The sequence below is a fragment of the Puma concolor genome, chromosome C2 (assembly GCF_028749965.1).
Source record: "Puma concolor isolate L17-30 chromosome C2, mPumCon1.1.hap2, whole genome shotgun sequence".
Lineage (NCBI taxonomy): Eukaryota > Metazoa > Chordata > Mammalia > Carnivora > Felidae > Puma > Puma concolor.
Genome location: NC_141675.1, coordinates 45,402,798 through 45,418,148, shown reverse-complemented (window position 1 = coordinate 45,418,148; position 15,351 = coordinate 45,402,798). Strand labels below are relative to the sequence as shown.

General features: G+C 36.4%; 1 protein-coding gene across 2 annotated transcripts in view; it reads right to left on the bottom strand.

The window, feature by feature from the left end:
- Positions 1 to 15,351, bottom strand: part of EIF2A (eukaryotic translation initiation factor 2A) — a 31,491-nt gene that overhangs the window by 11,303 nt on the left and 4,837 nt on the right. The window contains exons 2-6 of one of the 2 annotated variants that reach the window (XM_025913146.2): positions 10,251 to 10,320; positions 6,158 to 6,232; positions 2,927 to 3,045; positions 1,825 to 1,924; positions 1,385 to 1,467 (exon numbers count right to left, since the gene is read on the bottom strand). In XM_025913146.2, the coding sequence (XP_025768931.1) occupies positions 1,385 to 1,467; positions 1,825 to 1,924; positions 2,927 to 3,045; positions 6,158 to 6,232; positions 10,251 to 10,320 (447 nt within the window). Of the gene's footprint in view, positions 1 to 1,384; positions 1,468 to 1,824; positions 1,925 to 2,926; positions 3,046 to 6,157; positions 6,233 to 9,252; positions 9,406 to 10,250; positions 10,321 to 15,351 lie in introns of those variants that run through there. The other variant, XM_086674523.1, reaches the window with a different exon arrangement.

Here is a 15,351-nt window from a genome sequence, read left to right as displayed (position 1 = left end):
AGTAGCTGGGTGACCTTGGGCAAGTAATGAGATTATACATCTAATCCCACTGATTGATTATAAGAACACAGGGCTCTTTCTTATATAAATGGTGCCACTAGGTAATCAAATAGTAGATGGGGGAATTTCTCTTTATAGAAGTAGTATAGCTTATAAATGAGAGGGTAGGGAGGAGGAAAATCACCAAAGTGCAACCAGTCATGAAATAACAGATCAGCTAATCCTACAAAATTACAGACAAGAAGACACTATGTGCTTCTTGATAAAAGAACTGAACACTGCTTGTGAGTCAGACTTGTCCTCATCTCCCCAAAAGAGAGAATCTGAAGCTGACCAGTTCTAGATGCAAATAGCTATTTAGGGGACAGATGAACATGTTAAACTATAGGACAAGATACAATAGCAAAATTCAACTATGAGAAAATATATGACAAGTAACCTTGTTTCTTAAATAATAAATCTCAAGGTGGGGGTAGAAGAGATGGACAGGGAGCCTATAGCTTAAAAGAAACTTAAAAGAGGGGTGCCTGGGTGGCTCAGTTGGTTAAGCATCCAACTCTTGATTTCAGCTCAGATCATGAGCTCACAGTTCATGAGTTCGAGCCCTGCATCAGGCTCGGCACTGACAGTGCAGCGCCTGCTTGGAATTATCTCTTTCTCTCTCTCAAAAATAAGTAAATAAACTTAAAAAAAAAAAAAGAAAAAGAAAAAGAAAGAAACCTAAGATTCTCTCTCTCCCTCTCCTCTACCTCTCCCCTGCTCACACACACTCTCTCCCTCTAAATAAATAAATAAATAAGCTTTAAATAAAACAATAACAAAAAATTAAAACATTTGCAATTATCAGAAATTCAAACACTGACCAGATACTTTATATCTGTGATAATGGTATTGTGGCTATTAAACAATTAAAAAGCCCTAGTCTTCAGAGATACATACTGAGATGTACAGGTAAAATTATATGATGCCTAGGATTTGCTTTAGCACAGTAAGAGAGATGTTAGGTGGAGAGATGTGTGGATGAGGTAGGATTGGCAATGGGCTGAAAGTTACTGGGACTAGGTGTCTACTTTTATGTTTGAAATTCCACACAATAAGACATTTAAAAAATTTGTATCAAAGAATTTCAATAGTAACTAAACTCCGAAAGAGGTATGCAAATGCCTTAATAGCAATTATTAAATAAAAACTTATTATAAAAACAAATCTTTGTTAGAATTTCTTCAGTATTTAGATTTACAAGAGTTATTCAAATGAATTAATAAAACAGCAATTATTAACATATTAACAGTATTTAGGAAAACCCTATGATGCCATATAAGGCAACAAAACTGTATATACATTTATAGTAAGTGATAAATTGATTTCATAAATCTTTCCATACTAAAATTGTTGTTTTCAAAGAAGTGAACTTCATTGTTAACATTTCGGGCACAGATAGTTTCATCTTCTGACCATGATGGACACCTACGTTGAAAGAATATGAAAAAAATTTAGACACGTGTAACTTCACATGTTAACCTGTTAAAGTTTGTGATACGCTTACTATTTAAGAAAAATACTTATAAATATGATGTCAAGTCAGTTCCTAATAGTTTTAGTTAAGCATTTGTAAAAGAAAGGTATTGTTCGTTTTCATCCAAATATTAAACAAAAGAAAGATCAAGTTTTTACTCTATTACATTCCCACATATTCCAGATCCTTAAAGATCTAGATTTTAGTCTAACAAATTATTTTCTAAACTAGTACCTGAGAAACAATATTATACAATGAAGATATTTAAACATTTTGTAAATAATTAGCATTTTAAAGCATTTATTTACCAATTTTGCATTTTTTTCTGAATGAAAGACTTCAAACATGTACCAGTTTTCACATCATAAAGTTGTAGGTTGGGTACCCCAGCTGTGCCATCTTTAGAAGCTAAAAGAAACACAGATGTCTTTGCTATAATTGTCTCCTAACATTAGTAAAAAGAATTTATTCTTAAAACAACTTTGAACAAGATTATAAAGATCAAGTAAAAGAGTTGCTTTAAATCAACTTTCCCTTTTGGATTTAATCTCTATTCCTAAAGCCATGACAAAAGTTCAGCATTTCTGAAATGAGTTGATTACTATAGATTTTAAGAGTACTTAAAAGATTTGTTTATTAAGTGTGACATGTTAAATGGATTAAATTATCTTATTATGAAATCAATCGTGTGTCTCTATTTCACACACACACAAAGTTACACAAACTATTCATGAGTCTCAATTTCCCATTTATTTAACTTGGAAAAAGAAGATTCATTCAAGTCTGCCTCTTGGAAGAAGCAAGCTAGAAGGTTTATAACCAAACAACGAACTATTATCATATATTTAACTCAACAATGCCCACACTATTAAAACATTTTTTTAAAAGCCCCTATACCCCGAGTGTTTTCTTCTTCATCTACGAAGTGCAGCTGTATAAAATGTTCATACAACATACCATCATATCGTTAAATGTGTTAAAAAAAAATGGCACACCATCTTCCTATTCTTTGTCATATCTTACACATTTCTTACATGTTGCGTCTATTGAACTTCCTCTTTGATTTACAATGATTATTTAAAATGTTTTCCATTTAAAGGCCATTATTATTCTTAATTTTTGAGATCTTCTCCATAAGTAACCACTGATGATTCACTTTCTAAAATTCCCCTTGAGCTTTTTCTTTTCCTCTATCTCACGATAAACCTTTTCACTAACTTACTGTACCTTGAAATTACTTAAAGTACATTGTATTGGGGGAATACAAGATTCATTGTTGAGTAAAGATTTTCACAAACACTACTTACTATCTAAAGATTAATTGCTTTCTTAAAAGGTTGTAAACTGTCTCTTTTTCTCCCCTGAATTGAACTGATCTTGTCAATATTCTTACAATTGGAAAATACTTACTAGTGTAAGGCTGCCACGTTGCCAGGACAGTGTTTTTTGGCGAGAACTCAAGGCAAACTGCCTTTGGGAGGTCGAAGGAGTGCCGTAGTCCCTTGTTAGTGACATTGATAATATTTATTCTGGTTTCAAAAGAAATTACTTCAGCAATGAAATACTGTTTTAAAATAGCCAGCACTATCCAAAACATTCATACCTCTTTTCAAATACAGATCACTGTAAAGTGGTTGTTTTCATAAAAATCAATTTTCAGGTAAGTTCTAGAAAACATCCAATAAACACCTTAACAACAACAACAACAAAAACCAAGTGTATGTTTTGCCAAAAGGCCCCTATGTAAGGCTGGTACTGGGGAATACAGAATTAGCAGAAGGATATAACACATGATTCTACTTTTAGCTGAAAAGAAAACAACAGGTCTTTAAGTGGACGCAGAGCTAACCTACATATAAGCTGAGGTGTATTAGACTAAAGCAAAATAGAAGTGCTAGGCCAAAAGTATATTTTTCAATTTGACTAAATGGAAGCTGTAGCAGTTGTGAGATCAATAAGGACGCTTTCAATGTCTATCAAAATATCAGAAGCCATCTTCAAAAGATAAAGGTAAAACTATGAATCATCATAATACGATAATGATGAAAATTACAGCAATTGTATAATAAAAGCAGTTTCCATTTTTTGGATGCTTTCTATGAACCATGTTTTGCTCTGACCACTTTATGTACATTTTCTCATTTAATCCTCACAAGAGATTTGTAAAATAGGTATTATCATCTCCATTTTACAAATGTTAAAAGTGAAGCTTAGAAAAAGTAAATGATTTATGATTTGTCCAAGATCATACGACTGATAAATGCCAGAGCCAAGTTCTAAAGTTTCCCAAGTTCTAAAACCAGTTTTGCCTGACTTGTCTTATGTACTCTTTGGGGGGAAAAATATATTCCATCTTATTTTAGAAATTGCTAAAAAAAAAAAAAAAATTTGCTTAAAGTTACTTTGTTCTATTCAAGTTTGGGACACTGGTTTAGGATAAGCAGAAATTGCTAAGAGTGAACGATTATTGCATATTGTTTAAACACAACACACACACACACACACACACACACAAATATACAAGATTCTTTAAAACTTACTGTAAATTACGTATTTTAGAATTACATGAAACTTTTTTTTTGGTTTTTGATAGCCTTTAAGAGTTATTCTTAGTTAAAAATAAAGAGTATTTATTTTAACTAAAACCTCACATATTTAAAGAAAAATCCGTTATAGTTTTTGATTAATTAACTATGACCTCAGCAAAGCCACAATCAATACACTACATCTGTTTCTCTTGACCTCAGGAACATTGTATGTTGTTGTGGCCATAGCAGTTTAAGGAAATAAATGCTAGAACCAGGTATAGAAAATATCTATTAAAAAGATGGACACAACAAATGGGCATAACAAAGGGTTCAGGGGCACCTGGGTGGGGCTCAGTCGGTTAACTGTCAGACTCGATTTTGGCTCAGGTCATGATCTCACAGTTCATAAGATCAGGTGTGCTATCAGCACAGAGCCCCATTGGGATTCTCATTCTCACTCTCTCTGCCTCCGCCCAGCTTTCATGCCATCTCTTCTTTCTCTCTCAAAATAAACAAGCTTAAAAAAACAAAAAAAGGTTCAGAGTTGAATCCAATAGAAAGCCAAGTAAGGATACGAAGTATAAAAAATAATAACTGTGAAGGTGAAAATAGGCTTATTCAACAAACTCTAAGCTAGCAAAATAAGGGATACTTCAAAAAGATAATAGACAAGAAGTATGGTATGTCCCATTAAATAGTGAATTTCTATGAGCTCATTACTCATAGTATAAATTACAAGATAAATTTTAAAAAATAAAAGTCAAATACCCACAATCAGTTACACCAAAAATAAGAAAATTTGAGAGTATGTTCTTTGAGACTGAGATTAAGACTGTCTGTTAACATTGTGGATAAGGACCCAATACGATTATATTCCTAATAATTTATGAGTAGTAGTATGCTTATTGGATTCAAAAACTTAAAAAAAAGAAGTCAAAAACTGATTAACATAAAATTACAAAAGCTAATTCTGCCAGGTACTTACAGTCATAAAAAGCGAATCATCTAATTCAGCACAATCTTTTTAGCATTAATTTAAAAAAAAATCACGTGTTTAATCCCATCTGACCTGACAGTTGAAAGACTTCAGCTTATATTACCACTGTGTAAAAACCAACATTTAAAATGTACTTTTTGGGGGCACCTGGGTGGCTCAGTCAGTTAAGCGACCGACTTCGGCTCAGGTCATGATCTCGCGGTCCGTGAGTTCGAGCCCCACGTCGGGCTCTGTGCTGACAGCTCAGAGCCTGGAGCCTGTTTCAGATTCTGTGTTTCCCTCTCTCTGACCCTCCCCTGTTCATGCTCTGTCTCTCCCTGTCTCAAAATTAAATAAAACGTTAAAAAAAAAATTTAAAAATAAAATGTACTTTTTGTATTAATGTATGCATTTTTCCCTTTTAAAAAACCTAACATATTACATCTGATAAGAAACAACAAAAATAACTTTAAACCAAATTACAAATATTCAGGCATTTTCCTGGTTCTTTGCCTGAAATGTTGTAGTGCCTACAGAAAAATTAAAAATGAGTGGTTTTCTTAATACAACTATGAGTACTTAATCAAAATACTTATTTTTTTTGCAAAACCAATTTTGTGATCTGATTATTTTATGTAATATAGACTATCCTAGACATACTTTTGAATAATTTATAAAATATTTAAATAATACTTTTATATACAATAAAACTCACAGTAATAAGCAAGCAGTTGCTACTAATTTAATACCAAAGATATAATAAAGTATCTAAATCTAAGGTAAACAAGCAAAGAGAGTTATTCTCTAAGTGTTAGCACAGAACTTAAGAAATCCTAACTGATAACTTAGAGCACTATGTAAAAAAACCTTTCAGCTTCTCTAGCATTAAATTAATTGCCCCTTACCACACATTACTTTTTAATTCTAAGAAACTAGATAAGTCAAGTCATGGCATATAAACAGAAGCTAACAACTTTGGAGGTGTTCTATGGAACCTGCATTTCAGACAATACCTAACTACATCATGACATTAAAAGATGGACTTTATTAATGACACCCAAACATGTGTTATTCAAATAATGCCAGTTACGTTTAAACTGATGACACATAAAATATGTTATATAAATAAACACTAACTTTTCTCCGTTGCCCCAGGCAAACAAGGTGCCATCCTTACTAAAGGTATAGACTTTGCAATTTTTCCCAGATTCCCTGAAAATGACAAAAAAACAGTTTAATAAGCATGAATACTTTTAAAAAAATCTGATTAAAAATTTACAATCTTATCACTAATTTAATGATTATGAGCTTACATAAATTTAAGAAAGTAATTCCATAATGCTTTAGTCTACCAAAATACCTTATCTCTTAAAACGCAGTACCAACAACCACTACAAAGTAAGGTGGAAATCGATGTTACAACAACAGATCAATCTTAAGGAGAAAACAGAGCCCTTTTAGGTGAATAACTGGTTTGTGTGAAAAACCCAAAAATGTAGGTGAACATGGAAGTTACGAGCTATCAACCGTGATCTTGAGGGCTGACGGATTTCAATATAGAGACTTTGTGAAGAATGTCCCAGACCACCTGCATAACAAAACAAGTGTGGCTACAATATCCTGAAGTAGACAAGAAGTGTCCTGGATTTGAAGGAAAAAGATCTTCCATCGATTTCTGATGTGCAGAGACAGAAAGTATAACAACGGTAAGAGGATCTTCACATTAAATAAGTGTGGATGCAGGATTCTCTACAAAAACAGACCTGGGGAAATCAGACTTCTTGGCAATATTGGCCAATATTCTATCCAGTGGTCAGTACTCTAAGTACTGTATCTCTAAAGATACAGGAGAGGGGCGCCTGGGTGGCGCAGTCGGTTAAGCGTCCGACTTCAGCCAGGTCACGATCTCGCGGTCCGTGAGTTCGAGCCCCGCGTCGGGCTCTGGGCTGATGGCTCAGAGCCTGGAGCCTGTTTCCAATTCTGTGTCTCCCTCTCTCTCTGCCCCTCCCCCGTTCATGCTCTGTCTCTCTCTGTCCCCAAAATAAATAAACGTTGAAAAAAAAAAATTAAAAAAAAAAAATAAAGATACAGGAGAAGGCTACTACGAGTACATCTTGCAGTGACAATCAACACCTGAACAGAAATGTGTATGTGGGAACATGTAAATGTCCGTAAGTGTAGTCACATAAAACCAGAACTTCATAGCTAATGAACATCTGGATTATTATGTAACAAGCACTGAGAACTGACCAGTACGTCCCCCTTAAACTGGATACTATCTTTACATTAATTCATCCGAAGATGACCTTTGTGTTTCTGCATCACATAATAATGGTAGCTTGTACTCAGCTTGTAGTTACTGAAATATCCTTTTTTGCCCTCTTTTCACATAAACAACTAGACCAAGATGTCCCCCATCCTACACTTGTACCGCAACTTATTTCTGAACCTAAGGGCAGAATGTGCAGTTATCCTTATTAATTCCACCCAGGCTTTGGCCTATTAATTAGTTCAGCCTACTGAGATCTATTTACATCTTCATTTTCTCTTACAAAACATTAGTCATTTCTTACAGACTTATGTAATGTATAAATTATAAAACTTCATTCTTAGCTATCCTCTAAATTCATGGTAAGAATGTTGAATGAGCTTTGGACAAGATCATATGGCTCACCAATATAGTCCTTCCCTCAAACTAAAATCAATTCATTAATCAGCTGACTTTACCACCATGCCACTTCGTCTCACGTAAATAATAACAATAATCCTTACTATCATTTAATACCCAGTCCTTGGATATCTAGGTTTTGAAAAGCTCCTCAGGTCATCCTAATGTGTGGCCAAATTTGAGAACCACTCATCTAAAAGCTTGACTGGCCATAGGTTTGTTTTTTGTTTGTTTTGGTTTTGGTTTTGGACCTTCCTAGAAGTTAAGTATCATGTAGTTCCCATTACTACCCACCAGGGGGTACATAATGTCTCCTTGTTCTACCCTTAGTGATGCTGAGGCTGTACTGGACTCTTCAAGTGCCTCCTCAGATTCACCCTACCTTTCCTGCTCCCAGTCATCAGCTATTCAATGAAGAAACCTGGCCACCTCATGCCCTAACACCACTGGTTGTCTCAGACTTTCTAGGAGTGAGGGCCACATTTCAGCACGGCTTCCACTATGCCTACTGCAGCAGCAGGAAGAGGAGGCGACATTCAGATTCAACCTGAATAGACCAAAAAAGGCTCTGGCTGTACATACATTTCTTACCCTTCCTCTCCACGACTGTTCTGAGGCACAGTGGTTCCTTACAGCCTCTCCGGAGACATTCTGCATGACCAAGAAACCTGGCTAGATTTTATGAATCTGTGGTCAGCTCAGTGCACTCCACGTTAGATTTACTTTCACTTCTTCCCTGCCTTATTCCCTTTACCCCTCATTCCTGCTGCCTTGGGATTGTACACCCCACTGAAGTGCTTGCAGCACAAAAGCTCTGACACAGACTTGTTTGCTAGAGTAGTGCTTTTCAAATATTAATATGCATACAAATCACCTGAGGGTCTGGTTAAAACACAGATTCTGATTCAGTAAGCTGAATCAGGGACTGAGATGTTATACTGGTTCAAGGTGATGGCAATATAGCTGGTCTTGATACTTCCTGTATCATGGTTCTAAAGAACTGGGTCTAGTAAAAATTGGTCGACAGACTTAGGTGATGTCAGCCTGATTATAAAGTTCCCCATCCATAGTTCCTCTAACAGGCTCAGCGTCTTTTGATGATCATTTGCCCAGATCAGTGGTTCTCAAAGCAGGGTCCCTAAACTTGCAGCTTTGGCATTACTGGGGAACTGTTAAAAATTCTAGTTCTTGGGCCCCACCCCAGATCTAATGAGTCAGAATATCTGGAGAGGAAGCAGCAATCTGTGTTTTAACAAGCTCTTCAGATCACTCTGATGTATGCTAAAGTCTGAGAACTGACACAAGATTTCTTTAAGATTACAATGATTATCTAACCCCAATGTTACTTCTGTATTTATCCACTGGAATTCTCCTCTAAATAAGTTTTCCTCATCAACAATTTGGATACTTTGAAAAACCGTCTGTATGGGAAAGACAAAATAAACGCGTGATTTCTTCTCTTGATTTGTCAATTTTCAAAATAATGGGCAAGGACCCCATCAACCTCCAATGCTGACCAATAAGATTTGGAGAGAGAGGAATTTGGGGGCGAGTGTTTACATACTTGAATGTCTCAATCCTTTTAGTCATGATTCTTTCCAATGCTCAAACTGCCTCATCTTAAGTTGCTTTGAATGCCCTGAAGTTGACTCTTGTGACTCTTCAACAAAGCCCTGGTAGTCTTTTATAGCTTCCTTGCTTTCTGGACCAAAATGTCTCTAGCTCAACTCGTACTGTCTTCTGTACTAGACCTGGAATCAGTCGCATCTTCAAGGAACGAGTTCCTGTTACTGAAGAATGGTGTTTAGAGATCATAAACTGTGAGACAGGGGTATTCACTGCTACTACCTTATCACCGCCCCTTAACCTTTTTCAGTGGACATTACTAAAAAATAGAATCGTTTTTATGAAAAGAAATCATGAGTTCATACTGACATATGCAAGTCTATCCCTTCACCCTCAGGCTGAAAATCTTGGTTTCTCAGGATGTTAATATAATTGTTTTATCCTGTAATAGATTTAAAATGACAATATCAATTTTCTGTTGCCAATAAAGCTACTGAACGCATTTAAGAATTTTGAATGTCATCATATAGTTATGCCACCATCTTAATACTTTTATTTGTTTTTGGTTTAGCCTTTTTATTCTTTTTAAGAAAAAAATATATCTACATCTATCGATCGTATTTCCTTCCTTTCTTATACATTTGTCATTCTCTGATTTTACGAAGACTGTAGGCAGAGGTTTGACTATCACATTTGCAAGTTTTTCTTCATCCCCTAAGATAAAATTCTTCTAAGTCAAAGGCTTCAACACAATTATACTCGTGTCTACACTTTTTCTTTTAAACATGCTGAAGCTATTAGTTTCAAATCTAAAGATTGATCATTTTTCTTGGTAGAGAACATACATTCTTTCCATCTTCTGTTAATATTATATAACATACCCCAGGAAACTCGCTTATCTGCTCTTTCTTTCTTGTTCAGAATATAACAACAGCAAAAATAATTTAGAATTATTATATAGTTCCCTATAACATCACTTAACAAAATAAACCATACCTTGGAAACAATGTGCTTTCTGTAAAATGTGGTGGTCCATTTACCATGTAAAGTCCTTCTGATCCTCGGACTAAAAAAACAAAACAGAACCACCATTAGTTTGTTAATAAATACTCAGTAATCACAAATATTTTATTTTATATTTTATTTCTTTTCTTTCTGAGAGAGAAAGCATGAGCAGAGGAAGGGCAGAGAGAGAGAGGGACAGAGGATCCGAAGCAGGCTCTGCACTGACAGCAGCAAGCCCAATTCACAAACCACAAGATCACAACCTGACCCAAAGCTGGACGCTCAACTGACTGAGCCATCCAGGCAACCCACAAATATTTTAAAAAACAAAAAGCTTTCAGTCAAAGTATCAATGAAGCTATTAAACATTTCATAAAACTATACAATGTTGGCATTACAAAGGTAAATTTTTCTTAACCCTATTGCATGAAATTACGTAACCCTATTGCTGGGAAACCAATAGGTAATGTCATGGAATGTTTATGTCTCCCCCAAATCCCCATGTTGAAACTCTAATCCCAATGTGATAGTATTTGGAATTGGGGACTTTGAGAAATAATTAGATCATGAGGGTAGGGCCCTCATGAGTGGGATTAGTACCCTTAGAAGAACAGTCCCAGACCTAGCCAGCTTTCCTTCTGCCGTGTAAAGATACAATAAAGAGTTGGCAGTGTGCAACCTGAAAGAGAGGAAATATTAGAACACAGGGTGGCTGTGTGCTTTATGCAAAACAATAACCTAAAAATATAGAATATATTCAAAGTTCTTAAAGAAAACTAGGCATTATTAATACAATTCTCAAACTAAGAGAACAAGTGGGATGAGACACATTCATTACAAAGTTCCCAAGGACAGTAATATCCTAAAAAATTAAGTGGGAATAAAGTCCAAGATTAAGAACATCTATACAATTAATTATATATTTTTAAATGGCTGAATTAGAAGTTTCTAAAGCTGAATCGAATAAATTGATTTGTTCATTCAACAAATGCTTACTGAGTAAAAAATGAAAACTGCCTCCCAGACCCTCTGTTGAGTACTGGAGATACAATAGGGAGGAAAATCAGACTTGTTCCTGAGCTTATTAACCAAATAGTTAGTCAAATACATGGAATTCTGTAAGTGTGCTTAGTGCTACAAAGTAAAGATATATGGGGCTAATCCAGTGATTAATAGGTGAGTTTTGATCTGAAAATGGAAAGTTAGGGAAAGTGTCCTTGAGCACAGGATTTGTGTGCTGAGATGTGAGGGATGAATGGCAGTTAACAAGCAAAGACAACAGTAACAAGTGCAAAACCTCCATGGCAAGAGAGATGACAGCAACACAGAAATGGAAAGAGGGCCTTTATGGAAGGAACTGGAGCTGGAGAGGAAAACAGGGTTCAGACCAAGCAGGATCTTATGGCCTAAGTTAGGCAATGTTGGTCTGTAGCCTAAGAATGGTGGGGAACTTCATGGGGTGCCTGGGTGGCTCAGTCGGTTAAGCGTCCGACTTTGGCTCAGGTCATGATCTCGCGGTTCATGAGCCCCACGTTGGGCTCTGTGCTGACAGCTCAGAGCCTGGAGCCTGCTTGGGATTCTGTGTCTCCCTCTCTCTGCCCCTCCCTCACTCGCTCTCTGTCTCTCCCTCTTTCAAAAATAAATAAACATTTAAAAAAAATGGTGGGGAACTTCAGAAGGGTTTTAGGCAAATTTTGAGAACCACATTTGCATTTTGTAAAGGTCAATCTGGTACAAGGTAGAGAATAAACTGGAAGAGAGTTGAGTGGGTAAGAAAAGACTATTCAAGACAGTTCTGCAGGAATCCTACAGGAAAGCATAGAAACTTGGACTGGGGTGGGCAGTGGAAATGGAGAACGAGTGTGTTTAATTTTAGGAGGTAAAATTAGCAGGGCTTGGTGATGAGTTACTATTTTATCAGCTAAAATTCTTGCTAGCAGCAACAGTTTAAGAGCTGAAGAGCAGAAAAACTTTTACTGAGGTTCATGGTTATAATTATATCTGCTTCCTTTTCTGCCAGCTGTTCACAAATATCCCCTTCCTCTCTTTACTGAGAAGGCAGCAAAGTTGGTAAATAGGGGCCACTCTCAACTCCCTTGTCGAGGGACGGTTCTCATTAACACTGATTTTCTACCTGAGAATTACTAGCTCAATTTTCAGATACAGAAAGTAATATAATTTATAGACCCAAAGTAAATAAAGTTAGCATGAAAGGAAAAGAACCACTGATGAACAAGACAAAAATTGATGTCTTAGTGGAGCCTCCATTCTAATGGAGGGATGGAAAATAAGCAAACATACAACTAAATGAAGTTTCTAGTTAGAGATCCAAAAGTATACAAGTAGCTACCATGTTTCTTCATATGCAGAGCACCAGACTGAACTGTCAAACTGTTATAGGTCCTTTGGCCTTGAATGGAATGAATTCTAGCAAAGTGTTCTGCATGTATCACAATCTTTTTTAAGTTTATTTATTTTGAGAGAGCGTGTGTACGCGTGCTCTAGAGTCGCGGAGGGGCAGAGAGACAGGGAGAGAGAATCCCAAGCAGACTCCGTGCTGTCAGCACAGAGCCTGACAAGGGCTCGATCCCACAAACCATGAGATCATGACCTGGGCTGAAGCCAAGAGTCAGACACTTAACCAACTGACCCATCCAGGTGCCTGTGCATATATTAAAATCTAAACTCCTTATACTACGGCCTATAAACTTCTATATGATTTGGCCCCTTCACAGTTCTATGGGCTAGGTATTAGGGATTTAAAAAAATGGATCCATCACTGCACTCAAGGTAATGATGTCAAAGGAGCTCAGTCTGTGGCTATGCCTTGAATGAAACACTGAAGTTATCTATTTTAAAAATCTCTAATGACATTAGAAAATTTTGTGCCAGAAAATGTTTTCCTACAAGATTTTAAAACTATGAAGTATAATCCTTTAACATGAAAATTCTCACTTGCTTCTCGGTTTTTTGGTTAAGATCAAATGCAGCACCAATATACTACACAGGCAAAACGATGCTATTTCTCATTATCAAATCATCTGCTGCAATATCATGTATGACACATTCTGATTTAGAAGAAAACAGGCCATTCTTTTCTTAATACTATAATAATGGTTTTAATAAATCTTTATTTGAGGAATTAATCAAAAATGATTTTACCAAACTAGGGAGTTAGTTACCAGATTACACTTTATTATAAGGGTTACATAAAACTTTGTCAGCCTAATGAAGTCCTCCCACAAGCTGCTGTGGCAACTTAACACATTAAGGACCCTCTTACAGAACTCACATATAGGCCTAGGAAAATAAAACAGCGTATCATCAGTGAAGTCCCACTGAAGCTGAAATGTAATTAGAGAATGTGCTATATGATGATGCAATCAAACCATGTTCTATTGCCTTAACTGCCGGCCCTTAGAAAATATGCCTGAGGTGACTGGCAAAAAAGAAAAAAGGAAAAAAAAAAAAAGCTTTATCAAACTCATCTCAGCTTTTTGTGTTCTCATGAACTTGCAACTAGTGACCTTGGTCCTCTGTATTTGTTGACTTTGCTGTTATCAACAACCACAATGTTTACTCGGGGTAAAATTCAAAGTTTTTGTACATTATACAGTTGACTCTTGAACAACACAGGGGTTAGGGGTATTGAATCCCGCACAACTGAAAATCTGTGAATAACCTGACTCTCCAAAATATTTAACTATTAATAGCCTATAGCTGACCAGAAGTCTTACTGATAACATAAATGGTCAATTAACACATATTTTGTTATATATGCATACATACTATATTCTTACAATACAGTAAGTAAGCTACAGAAAAGAAAAGTGTTATTAAGAAAATCATAAGCAGAGGTGCCTGGGTGGCTCAGTTGGTTAAGCGCCTGACTTTGGCTCAGGTCATGATCTCATGGTTCGTGGGTTCAAGTCCTGCATTAGGCTCAATGCTGATAGCTCGGAGCCTAGAGCCTGCTTCAGATTCTGTGTCTCCCTCTCTTTCTGCCCCTTTCCTGCTTGTGCTTGCTCTCTCTCAAAAATAAATAAATAAACATTAAAAATAAATAAAAATAAAAATAATGTTTAAGTGGACCTGCATGGTGCAAACCCATGTTACTCAAGGGTCAATTGGACTAAAGTGGCAACTATATTGCCAAACCCATGACGGTAGCAGTGGGAATTTTCAGGGTATTCAGGGCAATCAGTACAAGGTTTTCCTTTTCTAAAATTTCTATTTCATACCTACATACCAAACTAAGACAGGTGGAAAACCCCAAAGGGTCTACTATAGACTGAATGATTACCACCCCCCTCATTCATATGTTGAATCTTAATCCTTAAAGTAATGGTACTTGGAGGTAGGCCTTTGGAAGGTAATTAGGTCAGGACAACAGAGCCCTCAAGAATGGGATTAGCACCCTTATGAAAGAGATCCCAGAGAGCTCTTTTGCCCTTTCTGCCCAGCAGACAATGGCTATCTATGAACCAGGAAGTAGGCTCTCACCAGACACCCAATCTGCCAGTATCTTGATCTTGGACTTCCCAGACTCCAGAAGTGTGGGAAATAAGTGTTTAAGCCAACCACTCTAGGGTATTTTTGCTATTGTAGCTTGAATGGACTAAGACAGGAACAGGAGCAAGGAACAAAAACTACTTAATCCACATTCTTTCATATAGATTGTTAACTCAAAATCTTAAAAGGCAACACTTGACAGAAATGTCAGTGTGAAAAGTGTCACTCTTTCCTGCTCAAGTAGCATGCAGTCTCATGTGGTTTTTACTTCCTGGTTTTAGTTATGTTTCTGGAGAAGCAAAATCTTGAGTCAAATTAATCAAGTGCTTTCAATATGCACATGTTCACATTCTAAATAAAGAACAGTTTTCTTCTTTTTTTTTTAAGTTTATTTATTTTGGGAGAGACAGAGTCAGAGTGGGGAAGGGGCGGAAAGAGAGGGAGAATCTCAAGCAGACTCCACACTGTCAGCACAGAGCCCTACATGGGGCTCAAACTTATGAAACAGTGAGATCATGACCTAAGCTGAAATCAAGAGTCAGATGCTGAACCAGATGAACCACCCAGGTGTCCCCAAAAC